The following is a 12,962-nucleotide window of genomic DNA, read 5'->3' on the forward strand; positions in this document are numbered from 1 at the left end:
CATGTTATTAAGTGCTTTGCAACTTACCTGTGGGTTCTGATCTCCAGTTAGAGAGCAGAGATGAGGGACTATTTTACTGAGGCTCAGTGACTGGGCTCCATACCTTTAAGAGACACATCAGAGGAAAAGGAAATAAAGGGATGATTATTAATAATAATGCAAAGCAAGTAAGCAACAGATGGTGATCATTCTGTCAATGATGTCCCAGCTGTATTTTTTTTAAATCAAGTTTTCAGGAAGCAGAGGAAACATTTAGATTTCTTTTAGTCTAAACTAGTCTAAACTGCAAATCAATGTATACATATATTAAAGTTACAACACACAAGTTTACAGGGGTAAACAAGTGATTATTGAGTGGATTATATAATGTGGAAGAATGTCAGCTATGTTAAGGAGGATTACGCAAGGATAGAAGGACAGAAATAATACAAAGACATTGATGTTAAAAAAGGCATGATTTCCTTGCCTCACAGTAATATTTTGACTTGAGATACACATCAATCTCAGGCTGCATCAGTCTCCTGAGGTTTAATGGTTACCGTTGTATGCTCAGCTTTACTATCAGGTTGCAGCTCAGCATTTAGCACAACCATGTCACTTTCCAAAAGTAAAAGATGACAAAAGTAGCACTGTGACTCCAAGTAGCAACTTTAAGGTCAGAAAGAAAAAGAACCTACACCAACTTGAACTGCCGATGACTTATTCTCACACGACATGAAGCAAGCACTGTGCAGTCAGTACATCCGTTTTGTTCGTTTGTCTGTTTTGTTTAATGACACTTTAAAATTCTACAGTGGTGGAAATCCTCTCAAAGCTAACGGTAGAAAATTACAACAAACATATTCCTTCAGTAAAATGTGTCAAAAGTCAAAAAGACACAGTAGTTCAATTCGATTTGAATTCAAATAACTATTTTTTGTCTAATTGCGTCATTGTGTATCACATCATATCAACATACTACATATCATTTCACTCATAAACATACTTATCACCTTAACATTTACAATTTGCAAATATATACTGAGAGACATTAATAAAAGACTTATTTCTCTTTTCTCAGATGTCCACAGGAGTTGTGGTTTGTGGGGGAAAAAATGTCTCCACCATGCTTTCTTTCATCTTTTACAGTAAAAAAGACACAGATGAAGAGGAGGAAGTTACTCACGCGCTGAGTGTGGCACTGAGACAGAGGCAGACTCCTTCTCGACTGCGGAAGTTCTTGTGTTTAAAACCAAGAAGCAGTCTTTCCCAAACGTACTGGAGAATGGAGAGCAGGAGGGATAAGTGTGTGGGGGGAGAGGGAGAGAGAGAGGGAGAGAGAGAGGGAGAGAGAGAGGGAGAGAGAGAGGGGGGGAGGGGGAGAGAGAGAGAGAGAGAGAGAAAAAAAATGAGAGAGTGTCATTAAGAATGAACAGCAGATAAAGTTCCTCATCAGGACTTTGAGTAGATTACAGATGTGAATCTCTCTGTAACACATGAGGAGCATGTATTTAACACAACATGAAGTTGTGACATGACCCGTGATATTCCTGGTATATCCAGGAGAGGGAGCCCAAACACAGAGCTCCTCTCTGATGTACTGTTTCTATTATTAATGTGGATGTGATTTGTCTGCTATTGGCTCTGCTCTTTTATCCTTCATCTGAATTTACTACAATTGACCAACAAGTTTCACAAATTTGTAGAATTTGATATTATGTCGGGGACTGTACAGGAAACTCAAACTATTTTCAGGAACAACCAATATGTAGATTTGATCAACTTCTAACAATCCATGTCTTGATATCTATAGTCTTACAATGGGTGCTTGAAATTGATTTGGTTTAAGGAGTCTCTGACTCTGATACTGAGACTTTTATGTACACGTGTGTGTGTCTCACCATGGGTGACGCAGTCTGCTCCATGCAGCGAAGGATTAGAGCTTGGCTGTTCTCCCTGACCTGGTCCTTCCCATCACCCATTCTGTCCACCAGAGCTGGCAAAACTACAAACACAGAGGGAATAAGGGAGAGAGAAAAAGAGAGTGTCAGTCAACAAAGTCAATAAATGAAAATGCATTTCAGTGGACAATTTGTTTAATTGAAAACAGGGGAACATTTATCATACTTGAATCTGAAATGTTACCAGATTTAAGGACACAGGGCGTTTAAATTAAAAAATACAAAAGAAAAAGGACAAGGAGAGAGGGCAACAAATAAGAAATGGACCATGATTAAAATAATGCCAAGATGATCAAATGCTTTCACGTCGGTCTCAGATGTCTGACGTATTAGTGACACCAAAGTAATGAGATGACGCACTGTAAAGAATAAAATATAACGGCCCATAATTTCAAATGAACGGCAAGTATTTTGGCAACTATTCAAATATTTCAGATCTTTTCTTTAATCCTCCATAAGGAGGAAGGCAGTGCCATCACAGCAAAGGCCTACACAGCATGGAAGGGTAAGTCATGTGCTAATTTTTCACAAATATTCCCTTAAACGCCTGTTTCAAAAACCCCTTGCATCACTGAAAGGCTACCACCAAATACTGATGACTTTCTGTTTCCATGGAAGGGCTTTGAATGATCTTCTTCCACCGCAGTTTGCCTGCTGGTGGAACTGATCCACAGACACCACCATCACACCTATGACTATGTGGACATGCATTTTACATTTCACTTCAGTCCATAACAAGGTAAGATAGACTTTACTGAGCCTAAGGAAATGTGTCACATTTAAAAACAAACAAACAAAAATTCTCATGACCACATGCACACAAGAGAGCACATTCAACTTCTCCCAGTCATGCAGGACATCACCACACACACAGCCCAACTGGGTAAAGAAAGACCCAAGTCACTCCAAACATAAGATCACCTCCAGGTGCTGTACCTCGAAATCACGTTAAATGGCAAACATGCCAGATAAACAGGTCCTTTCCTTGCATTTGTAGTTGCAGAGTTTATTAGCCCACATCTATTATATACCTAATACAACACATACTGTAAAATACATAATTATTTCCATTATATAATACTAAATTACATCGATGTGCTTACATGACATTCTTTACTACATGTTTTGACACTGTGACAACTTAAATATTATTACTGACACTATTTGTTCCTCCAGCGTTTTGAACAGTAAATACAGAAACATGTCTGAAAAGCACAATAAAATCAGCTTTTAGTAACAAGACCCCCTTCACAAAACTAAAATATTCTCCAGTAAATCTCACAAGCTTAAAACAGTCCCCAATAACTGAGCTACTTACCTCTGTTTTAGTAATGTTTGCTTTTGACAAAACAGTATCTATCCTTTAATAATGAATGACCGTTTTCACTAATTTCTTCAAAATGTACCTCTGTAGAAAACATTGGAATAGAATATTTCCAGCCTCATTTTCATCCTTTAACACACCAAGTCTAATATTTACAGCATACAATGGTTTAAACGGCCTGAATTCATTCCAATTGGAATCTATGATTCCATTGTTTACATGGACGCAAAATTAAATGATCCGATTATGGCATGTGCAAACATGCATCAAGAACAGAAGAATAGTCGGAACAGACTATTTTGACATGTGCAGTGTTATATAATTCACCAAAAGTAGAAGAAGAAGCTTCACTTCCGCTTCTGTAGTAAACAAGCGCTGCATGCATCTGCTCGTCTCTTTGCTGTCTGCAATCCGTCTCATTTTTCTCCTCATCTGTGTCTGTGACTTTCGCATCTGCTCATTATTCTTTTTTGGAAAAGAAATACAGCAGTAACAAAATGGAAAATACATCCTGTTTATGTGGATCAGACACATGATAGTGCCAAACCAGTAAGTCATAATCAGATCGACTGTTTATATGAATGCCGATCGGCATATACCAGCCCTCTCGTTGGGAATGGCATGTTTACGTGACATATTTTTATTCCGATAATTCTGTCCATGTAAACATAGCTTTAGTCACCAGCCACCAACCAAGCTTAAACACATTAAGCCGCTTAAAGTCCAATCTCTCGTCGACAGTCACATGGAGACACTAAACTTTTTTGAATCGCTCTCACACATACACACACACTCCTAGTCTAAAACACCAGGGGGAGGAAAGGGTGACATTGTGATGTCATCTGTCCTTTCGTCAGTCTCTGTGTACATGTGTGTGTACATACGTTATGTTTCCAAAACAGCTGGTTGCCTGGGCAACACGGACAATTTCCTCAGACAGAAAAATAAAACCCTCACAGTGGGGCATTGTTGCAGACAACAATGTCATCGTCTGTAGTAAAGACAACATACTCACAGACACATTTGTCTTGTATGAGGCATGGTGACTCACAGTCATTTTTCAACTGAATAATCTCACTGTAAAACCACACAACCTCTGAGCCAATCACATCACCCCATCTTATCTAGCATGTATTCAGTAATTCACTTTTTACTTCCCATCTGGGAGCTACTTGGCAAAATGTCCAGCAGCACAGAGTCAATTCCTGGGCACGTACGCACATACGGTGTAATGGCAGCAGCAGCCTTGTACTACGAATCTGTCCTGTAGATCAATACAGTCACTCAGTCTCAATGATCTCATCCTCCCCTAAGAGAGCTTGTGTGTGTGTATGTGGGAGAGTGTGTAGGAGAAGGGTAAGCAGAGAGAACTAGAGCACAGGAAAGCAGAGATGGAAGTCAGATCGAGGGAGGGAGATTCCAGAGCTAGTGGTGGCTCAGAGAGATGGTTTTACCATCAGCCAATACACACAAACGTCTGTGTTTGTGGTGACAGGCTTTGCACAGTGTGACAAGCCCAATCACCTCAGAGCTTTACTGCAGGGTTGAGTGTTTGTTGGTGTCATCAGGCAGCCTGGCTGACAAAGACAGCTGGTGACACCTTGAGTGGGCACAGTAAGGGCTGGCATAACACACACATACACACACACGTTTACCCGTAGTGAGGACACGCAAAGACATAATACATTCCCTTGCCCTTTACCCTAACCTTATCCATCACTAAACCCAACTCTAACCCTAAAACCAAATTTTAATCCACAAATGTGAAGATCAGCCAAAATGTCCTCACTTTCCCAAAATGTATTCACTCCCTATGGTCACAAAGATACAAACACACACAGACCATGTAATCTGATACAAGATTACAAGATTCAGTCAATGAGGTCATATGAATGCGAGGTGTGGTTTTGGGGGTGCAATAGGGTGAGCTACAGAATGGCAAACTATTCCGAGTCTAAATACAGATGCTAGAGGACACATAACAGAGAGGAGGTGGTGCCAGGCCAAAGAGCAGTCAGTGCTGCTGGTTTGTCTCGGAGGAAGCACGGAGTGGAAGTGAAACCCAAAATGAAAGGACAGGGGCCAGAATTATCTACACAATATACAACAACGTGGCTGTTTTTAACTACTAAAACAAAAAATACAAAAAATACAAACTTCCTGTCAATCCTTGACAGCACCATAGACTATACATAAGAAATGGATGTATCCTTCCAATTTGATATTATAGCACATGTCAATTGTATCAATCATGTTTCATTTACAGGACAACAGATGATAAAGAATGCCACATATACTGTAAGTGACTGAAAGCCGGTATCATTCAACTTGTGCCTGGTTGCAGCTGGCATCGTTGAACTTCTGGGTTCAAAAACTGACGTGGCACTGGTCAAATCGCAAATCTGAAGGCTTTAAAACAGGAGTTCATTCTGCAACTGGAAGACTACATCCATTTCTTTTATAAGGTCTATGATTAGGACTAAATGCATTAACTCTAAAGCCTGATTAGCTAAACAGAAATAAAACACCCTCATAATCCTTTGGGAAAGAATAAGCAACTAAAAGACAACAAAAGAGTGTGTTGGCGACAAAAACACAGGAATATGGTTTGTACTGTATGTGAACAGTTTAATGAACAAATATCAGAAAAATTCGACAAAATAATAAAAGTACTCGCTTCCTTAAAGTGCCTATAAAGCACCTCATTTGCCCATCCGTGCTAGTGGCTCTCCTCTTCACACATTATATATCTTAGAAAATAGTAGAGCATGTGAAAAGAATTATGGAGTAAAACTGCTTTTTTGGTTTGCTAGCTACTCGCAGGGCTGTCACTTTTTATTCGAAAATCAATATAATTAGTCACATTCGAACTGTAATCACATGCTCAAAAGGCAAATACTGCCGTCTCATAAGCGCCTATTAAATTTATTCGAACAGGTCATTATAAATTCATTTGAACTTGAAAAACTTGACTTGGAAAAAAACTAGCTGAGATGTCTTTATCCCAAAGTTTAAAACAAGTTTATGTTGATATTCTGTACAAACACTGACCTACAGTGACGTTGGTGGTTTGGTGTAAAAGTGTAAAAACCAGAATGTGTACATAAGGAGGAGGGGACAGAGCTCCTCCAGTGGACGCCGACTCTAATACAGATGTAGTGCTACCAAAGTAGGTGAACCTTGTTGCTCTAAAACAGTGGTTTCTCTGTATTTGTGTTGAACAGGAGGTTTGATAGTTATGCGTTTACATTTTGCACATGCCATAATCAGATCATTTAATTTTGCGTCCATTTTACATTTTGTACAAACTTTGGTTCCCATTAAAGCATATAAACCTGGATGTGTGTAAGTGCGTGTGGCAGCTCCTCCAGCAGACATGCTAATACTTAACAGTTAAGTGTTAAGTATTAAAAATATACATGCTGTGATAAAGACTGGCATATCTCCTTCCTCTCTGGTCAAAAACAGACTGAGCAGCACCTTGTTAGACAGCTACAAATCTGTGTCAGTTTTCATTGCCCGTTGCTCTGCACTCTCTATCCCTCCCTCCCCCCCTCCCTCCCCCTCCTCCTCTCATTTTCAATCAGGCATTGGTTGGTGTTAGCTGCGGAAGTGGGAGTTTAGTTACACTTTAACACTTTGCAACATTTTTTATCATTAAAAACAAATATAAACATTTGATGAATGAGATTCAGTTCCTTTTGAGGGTAGGAAGGATAGCTCACCTGTGGCCAGGTTTCCTTTGAACCGCTCTCCCAAGCGATCTACAAATGCACCGCAGATATCTATCCCCATCAATGCCACCTAAAAACAGGGTGAGACAGACAGAGACAAAGGTTATGACATTTATGACCTTTCACTGGAATTCCCTTTCATTCCAAAGAAAACACATTTCTATCAGTGTCTGATAACATATCAGCCTCATTGTTAGCAGTGATCAGAGCACACGAGGGCTGATTGTTCATCCACATACCCATTGGCCTGATGGAAATGTGAAATGTTTGTATCACTGAAGACTATCCACAAAATAAAGTTCCAATCGCCCATGATACACAGCCACATAATGTACTAATGATGACACCCGAGCATTCTCCAAACCTTGTAAGTGGAGCTGTGAGTTGAGATGATTTCATTACATCTCACTCATATGGTGCTTGGCTGAGGTTGAAAATGTGCTTGTGTGGATAACCTGTAAAACTCTACACTATTAAAATCATATTTTGCAAAGAAAACATTTTCTCAACAGTTATGCAAACAGCTGATAATAATCCTGGACATGCTACCTTAATGTGGTCTTAATCAGGATCTGAAAAGCAGCATCTGATGTAATCACAGAACATGCAAAGTCAAGCACAGGCTAAAATACTCAGGTGAAAACATGTTGATATATTCCAAACATTCACTATGTCATGTTTGTTCAAATAACCCATGAAAATCTATTTCAACATCTTTATTTTCCTCCACTGCCCTTATTGAGCTGAGGTCCTTAAATAGATATATTGGCTTGTGTGATATGACTCGAAGGGGGAAGGTAGACTGAATTTTTGTGTCTAGTGGTGAAGTTGAGTTTTCCACTGTGTTTCTGATTAGGATCACATCCCACACTGCGCTGTGCTCCTGGAATGCTTGTTTTGGCAACACTGTGGTAGAACTGAACAGTCCAAAAAGAAAAACCATTAAAACACAACTATCCAGACTCCTCTGTACTGCTTTGACTGTGAAGTCAGACTGCAGTTTTTCCCTTTTTTAGGTAAAGGAAGAGTAGAGCCAGGTAGCTTCATAAAAATAAAGAGGTGTTTGGGGGACAAATAAAAAGGGACAGAGGACAAAAAATATCACAGAAAGTAAAACACAGTCACCTGGAGAAGAAACCTAATCTCAACATGACTACCTTACACTGACCGAATTTAGGGAGAACAGTGAGGATAGGAGGAAAAACCGTGGAATAAAGAAAACATAAAGGAAGGAAACCACCCCAAGGCCTCCCCTCCCCCCTGTACCCAGCACCCCAACAAGCTGAGCGCCGACAACCATATGGCATCTGCATATGGAGAGAAACAGAGAGGTGGAGTTGGAGAAGACAAAAGATGGAGGAGACTGTGCTTGTTATCCACCTCAGAAGCTGAAGAGGAGGAGGAGACTCCTTCTTCCTCCACAGATCTACTGCAGTAAAACATCTGGCTAAGGGTGAGGAGGCAAGGAAGACTGGCACCTAAACGCCCATTAGGTGTCACCCCCAAGTACTGAAGACATCAACCATGTAGACAAAATTTATCTTATAAGATAACACAGCCATACTCGCAAATGTTATCCATTACACAACCACATCTCTAATCTGTAAACTGCAGAACATGAAGAAAGCTGAGGTATGCAGGAGAAAAAAAAACACAGTAAATATTTAGCCATGTATGAATGGCTCTTTGTAAAGACTCAGGTTGCTGCCTATGGATACTTTGCCTAACACCTTCAGGGTTTAGTCTGGATTCTCAACAGGCTTAAGTGAGTGTGCTTGAGTGAGAGGACAAAGGGAGCAAAGATGGAGTGGAGTGCTGAAACTATTAGACTGAGGCTACAATTCACAGTTGTTTTAATCAAAGAATTTGTCTATAAAATGCCAGAAAATAGACAACAATCTTAACTGTCTTAATTTGCCTGACCAGCAGGAATTGTCAGGATGGTAACTTATCTATGACATGAATCTGCATAAATTTGTTAACAAATAAATAAAAGGGATTGAAGCCTATTGAATTTGAAAATCAGCAATAGAATTCAAGATGTGTTGGTAAATCAAGACACACTCAAATGTTGTGATACAAAACAATGGAAAAGCATGCCATTGCTTTGTTTAGGGGTCAAATTACATTAGCCTAATTTAATGGCATACTGGCCCAGTAAACATTTAATTCAGAACACCATTTCTCCCCTAATAAAAGTATGAATGGTGTCAATCATAAATGTGGGGGATGGCAGAAAAGCGGCAAAGATATAGCATAATTCTGAGTTTTGACAAAACCGCTAACAGTACCAACAGCATGTATATAAAAAAAACCAATAATCAACCCATAATAAAGCACCAAAAATGGTTAAGTGTAGCCATGGCCATTGTCTGACACTGCCTAAAACGAAGCAATGCTGACTGCCTCCATCTCAAAAGTCCTGCAGCTGCTTCCCCACTAAAAGCTGCAATCAATTCAGTTTACTGGGGAGATTTTACTATGAAGCACCTGCAGGAAGAGTCCAGTTTGCAAGAAAAAAATGTTTTATTGTTTAGATGGGGAAGTACTAACATATTAATGTTGTAGTATCATATATTTAAATGCTAAATGTGTTTTCCTGTTTGACCATTGTATCCAGTTCCTGCATTGTTATAGGTGAATCATTTTATCTTGTGCCAAAAAGTTAAGGGAGTAAAACGCTCCATCTTTGGTAAATAAATGAGCTTCCAAAAGAGAGTGTGAAAGTGACTCACTAACAAAAACTTTGACCCAGTCTATGGTACGCATATGAAGTAGAGAGAAAAACATACAACGGACATGTGGAATATTGTATTTTAGACATCCTCAAAAGAGGAACTTGAGGCAGCAGTCTCGTCCAAACATTATTTTTAGGTCATGTGACTTTTTCCTGTTTTCCACCTACCTACCCTTAACACAAATGTATCACTCTAGTTCTCCATTCTCCTCTGAACCCCCTCTTTCATTCTCCATCTTCTGTCAAGTCTGCATCATCGCTCCTCTCTTTCCTCTCCAAGTGCTGACGCAGCATCTTGTGTCCAGTTAACTCCTCCCCTTTGCCTGACAGAGAGCCAATCTGTATCACTAAAAGCCGGCTGTGTAAAGGCCTCTATGGGTGACATCTCATTTGCCCATCCCTGCCAGACAGTGATCTGATATCAAGTTACAGTGAATGCCATCTATATAAAAAAGTTAATCTGAACAGCCCACTGTTAGCTTGCCACAGACAAAGTTGTACTGATATTGATGGGTCACCTTTTATCTTAAAATGTGTTTGGAGGGTGAAAATCAGATAATGTTGTCAGGATAGGCCTAGACAAACTCTACTAATAAAGTCTTATTATGGTGCATCTTTTTAACTTCATTAAGGTTAAACACACAATTAGAGCTGAAGCAATAACTCGTTTAATTGATTACTAAATTAATTGTCAACTGTACTGATAATCGATTAATCGGTTTGAAGCTTTTATCCTTGTAAAAACAAGATTTCTGATTGTTTCAGCTTCTTAAATGTGAATATTTTCTTCGTTTCTTTGCTCATATAACAAAGAATCTTAAACTGAATAAGTTTGGTTTGTGGACTAAACAAGACATTTGAGGGTTTTCATTTACAGGTTTGACAAACACTGATCAACGTTGTTTAACATTTTCTGGACCAAACAATTACTTGATTAATCATGGAAAAAATCTGCAGATCAATCGATAATGAAAATAATCGTTAGTTGCAGCTCTACACACAATTTGTAATTTTTGCTTTTAGGAGTCTCTCAATCAAAACAATAAAAAGACCTAGTTTAATGACGTCAGGAGGCAGCATAGGATCATGGAAATTGTTGGTCATTTGGTTCTAATGTGCATTTGCACTTCATAGGGAGAGCTACAGGAAGTCACAGGAGAGACAGATAACGCAGAGGACATCATTAAAGGGCAACCAAAATGGAATGGTCAATTACCTTGAATATAATGATTTTCTGTGGATGTGTGTTAAGTGCTACTAAGCACACTCCTCAACATACTACTAGATATTTTAATGCAGAAATGTTACATATTATATCTTTAAGTAAAAATCGGTTTGTGAAGTTGTATTTGCTTGACAATGAAAACAAATTAAAGCCAAATCAAATAAGCATATTTTACTGTGCACGCTATAATATGATGATGCATTTGTTTCCAGAATGCACAATTTCTTTTTTACTGCATATCAGGACAGACATTGTTTATTTGTTCAAAGAAATATATGTGTGGGTCAAATTACTGCATGCATTGAAAACAGATTGCAGTCTGTTGACTGTCTTTAAGGATTGGTGTCATATTTCGGCAAAAATGTCACATTCCAACATAAATGAAATATGGCAAAGAATGCAGACAAAGCAGTCAACACACACACATGCCATGAATAGGAAAACTGAGATAAGCCAAACGGGGAGACTGAGAGTCTGAATGAGAGAGAAAGCATAGGTCATAACAATAAGTCTTCTGAACCCTCCCCCCACACCATCCAGTCCTCCAGTTGTCTACAGTGCTGACAATGGCTGCTCTTATTAATGACACAGACTCAATCAAAACATTTATGTAAACCCCAACAAACCACAGGAATGCCTCGCAAACAGCCAATTATGTCACTACTGTACATTTTAAATCATGTCTTCCTCTCGTGTTATACGATCACGCCGCGCTGTAAAACACACAGCCTTCAGCGTTATGGGACGTACGGTGGATGAATGAATCACGGTATACAATTTCATTATTTTATTGGATTAGCTCACAAAAGGGGGGAAATCACATTGTATCATATGTTTGAAATCACACCAATGTGACCACAGCCTGCACAAGTTCTTCGGCCAATATCTCTCACCTTGAAATTGCTGGAGTTTACCCATCCCGTCAGCTCATCTATGGTCTTATCCAGCCGAGGTTTGTCCTGCTCCACGTCCTGTGACCGGAGAGGGTCGTTCAGGTAGTCAATAAGGTCCTGACCGACCTGCAGCCTGCGGGTAACGTCTTTTTGCACGACCTGCTGGTAAAAATAGTCCATGTTGTCATGTTCCTCCATTGGGCACTCCGTGCCGAGGGGCCAGCCACTGAAGCCGACCAAAGACAGTAGACGGCGGTCGGCGGGACGAGGAGTCAAGAACGGAAATGTATACAAATATTAAATTATAGTCCAGACGAGGGGCAGCGATTATGTGCGGTCTGGCCTGCGTCTAAATAACGTTCGATCATCAACATACAGTCCGTTGTATGAATAGTTTAACACCCACCAAAACAAAAGCTAAACTTTGTGAAACCCATACTTAGCTCGCTAGCTCCCATACTATACAGTGTTGTATTTTTGGGTTAACATAAAACTACTGGAAAGTTAAAAACAACAGCGGTTGACCCCTGACAGGTTCACTCAACATACCCAAACCAAAACAAGCCAACACCTCCCGGGTCGCTTTCTGTTATGCTAACAAAAATAGCACCTAGCTAGTTAGCACAGCGCCCAAACAAGGACAGACCGCCTTCACATCAGCTAGCACGGCTAGCTAACGTAAGATCTCCACAGGCCTAACGCCTGGCTCCTATCTGCCCCGCTATTCCATAACCACAGGCTGGAAAAGTCTGCGGGGGTTCAGTTGTCCACTCCTTCAGCGGAAAACTTGCACCAACGTCCAATAACAAGGACACAGCTCCAGTCCTTTTGTTGGGTTGGCGAATTATCACCACTACCAGTGAACCCGCTAGAAGGCGCTCAGCTCTGCGTGACGCCGGGCACTGCGGTTCACCAGGAGGCGCAGCCGATCACCGATCAGGCCGATGGGTCTTCGGGCACCGCACAGCTGGCCAATGTAATGCCTGATGTAAAATGTCAAACGGTCAAGTGCACAAGGAACACCGCTGATACTCGAAGAGTTAAACATATCTGAAGTGGTATTTTTGTAATTGCTTGTAGCTGAGTGTTCTATATTTTCTGGAGGAGTA

The 12,962-nt window shown here is 40.1% G+C and overlaps 1 protein-coding gene across 30 annotated transcripts in view; it reads right to left on the bottom strand.

The window, feature by feature from the left end:
* The window catches only part of clasp2 (cytoplasmic linker associated protein 2), a 49,708-nt gene extending 36,898 nt beyond the window's left edge, over nucleotides 1-12,810 (bottom strand). For 6 of the 30 annotated variants that reach the window (XM_058619578.1, XM_058619576.1, XM_058619609.1 and 3 more), the window contains exons 1-5: nucleotides 11,854-12,805; nucleotides 6,990-7,068; nucleotides 1,881-1,984; nucleotides 1,166-1,257; nucleotides 28-103 (exon numbers count right to left, since the gene is read on the bottom strand). In XM_058619578.1, coding sequence (XP_058475561.1) covers nucleotides 28-103; nucleotides 1,166-1,257; nucleotides 1,881-1,984; nucleotides 6,990-7,068; nucleotides 11,854-12,051 — 549 coding nt within the window. In that variant the 5' untranslated portion in view covers nucleotides 12,052-12,805. Of the gene's footprint in view, nucleotides 1-27; nucleotides 104-1,165; nucleotides 1,258-1,880; nucleotides 1,985-6,989; nucleotides 7,069-11,853 lie in introns of all 30 variants that reach the window. The other 24 variants (XM_058619592.1, XM_058619596.1, XM_058619595.1 and 21 more) reach the window with 11 other exon arrangements.
* Nucleotides 12,811-12,962: the final 152 nt, after the last annotated feature.

This window comes from Solea solea, chromosome 20, assembly GCF_958295425.1.
Source record: "Solea solea chromosome 20, fSolSol10.1, whole genome shotgun sequence".
Lineage (NCBI taxonomy): Eukaryota > Metazoa > Chordata > Actinopteri > Pleuronectiformes > Soleidae > Solea > Solea solea.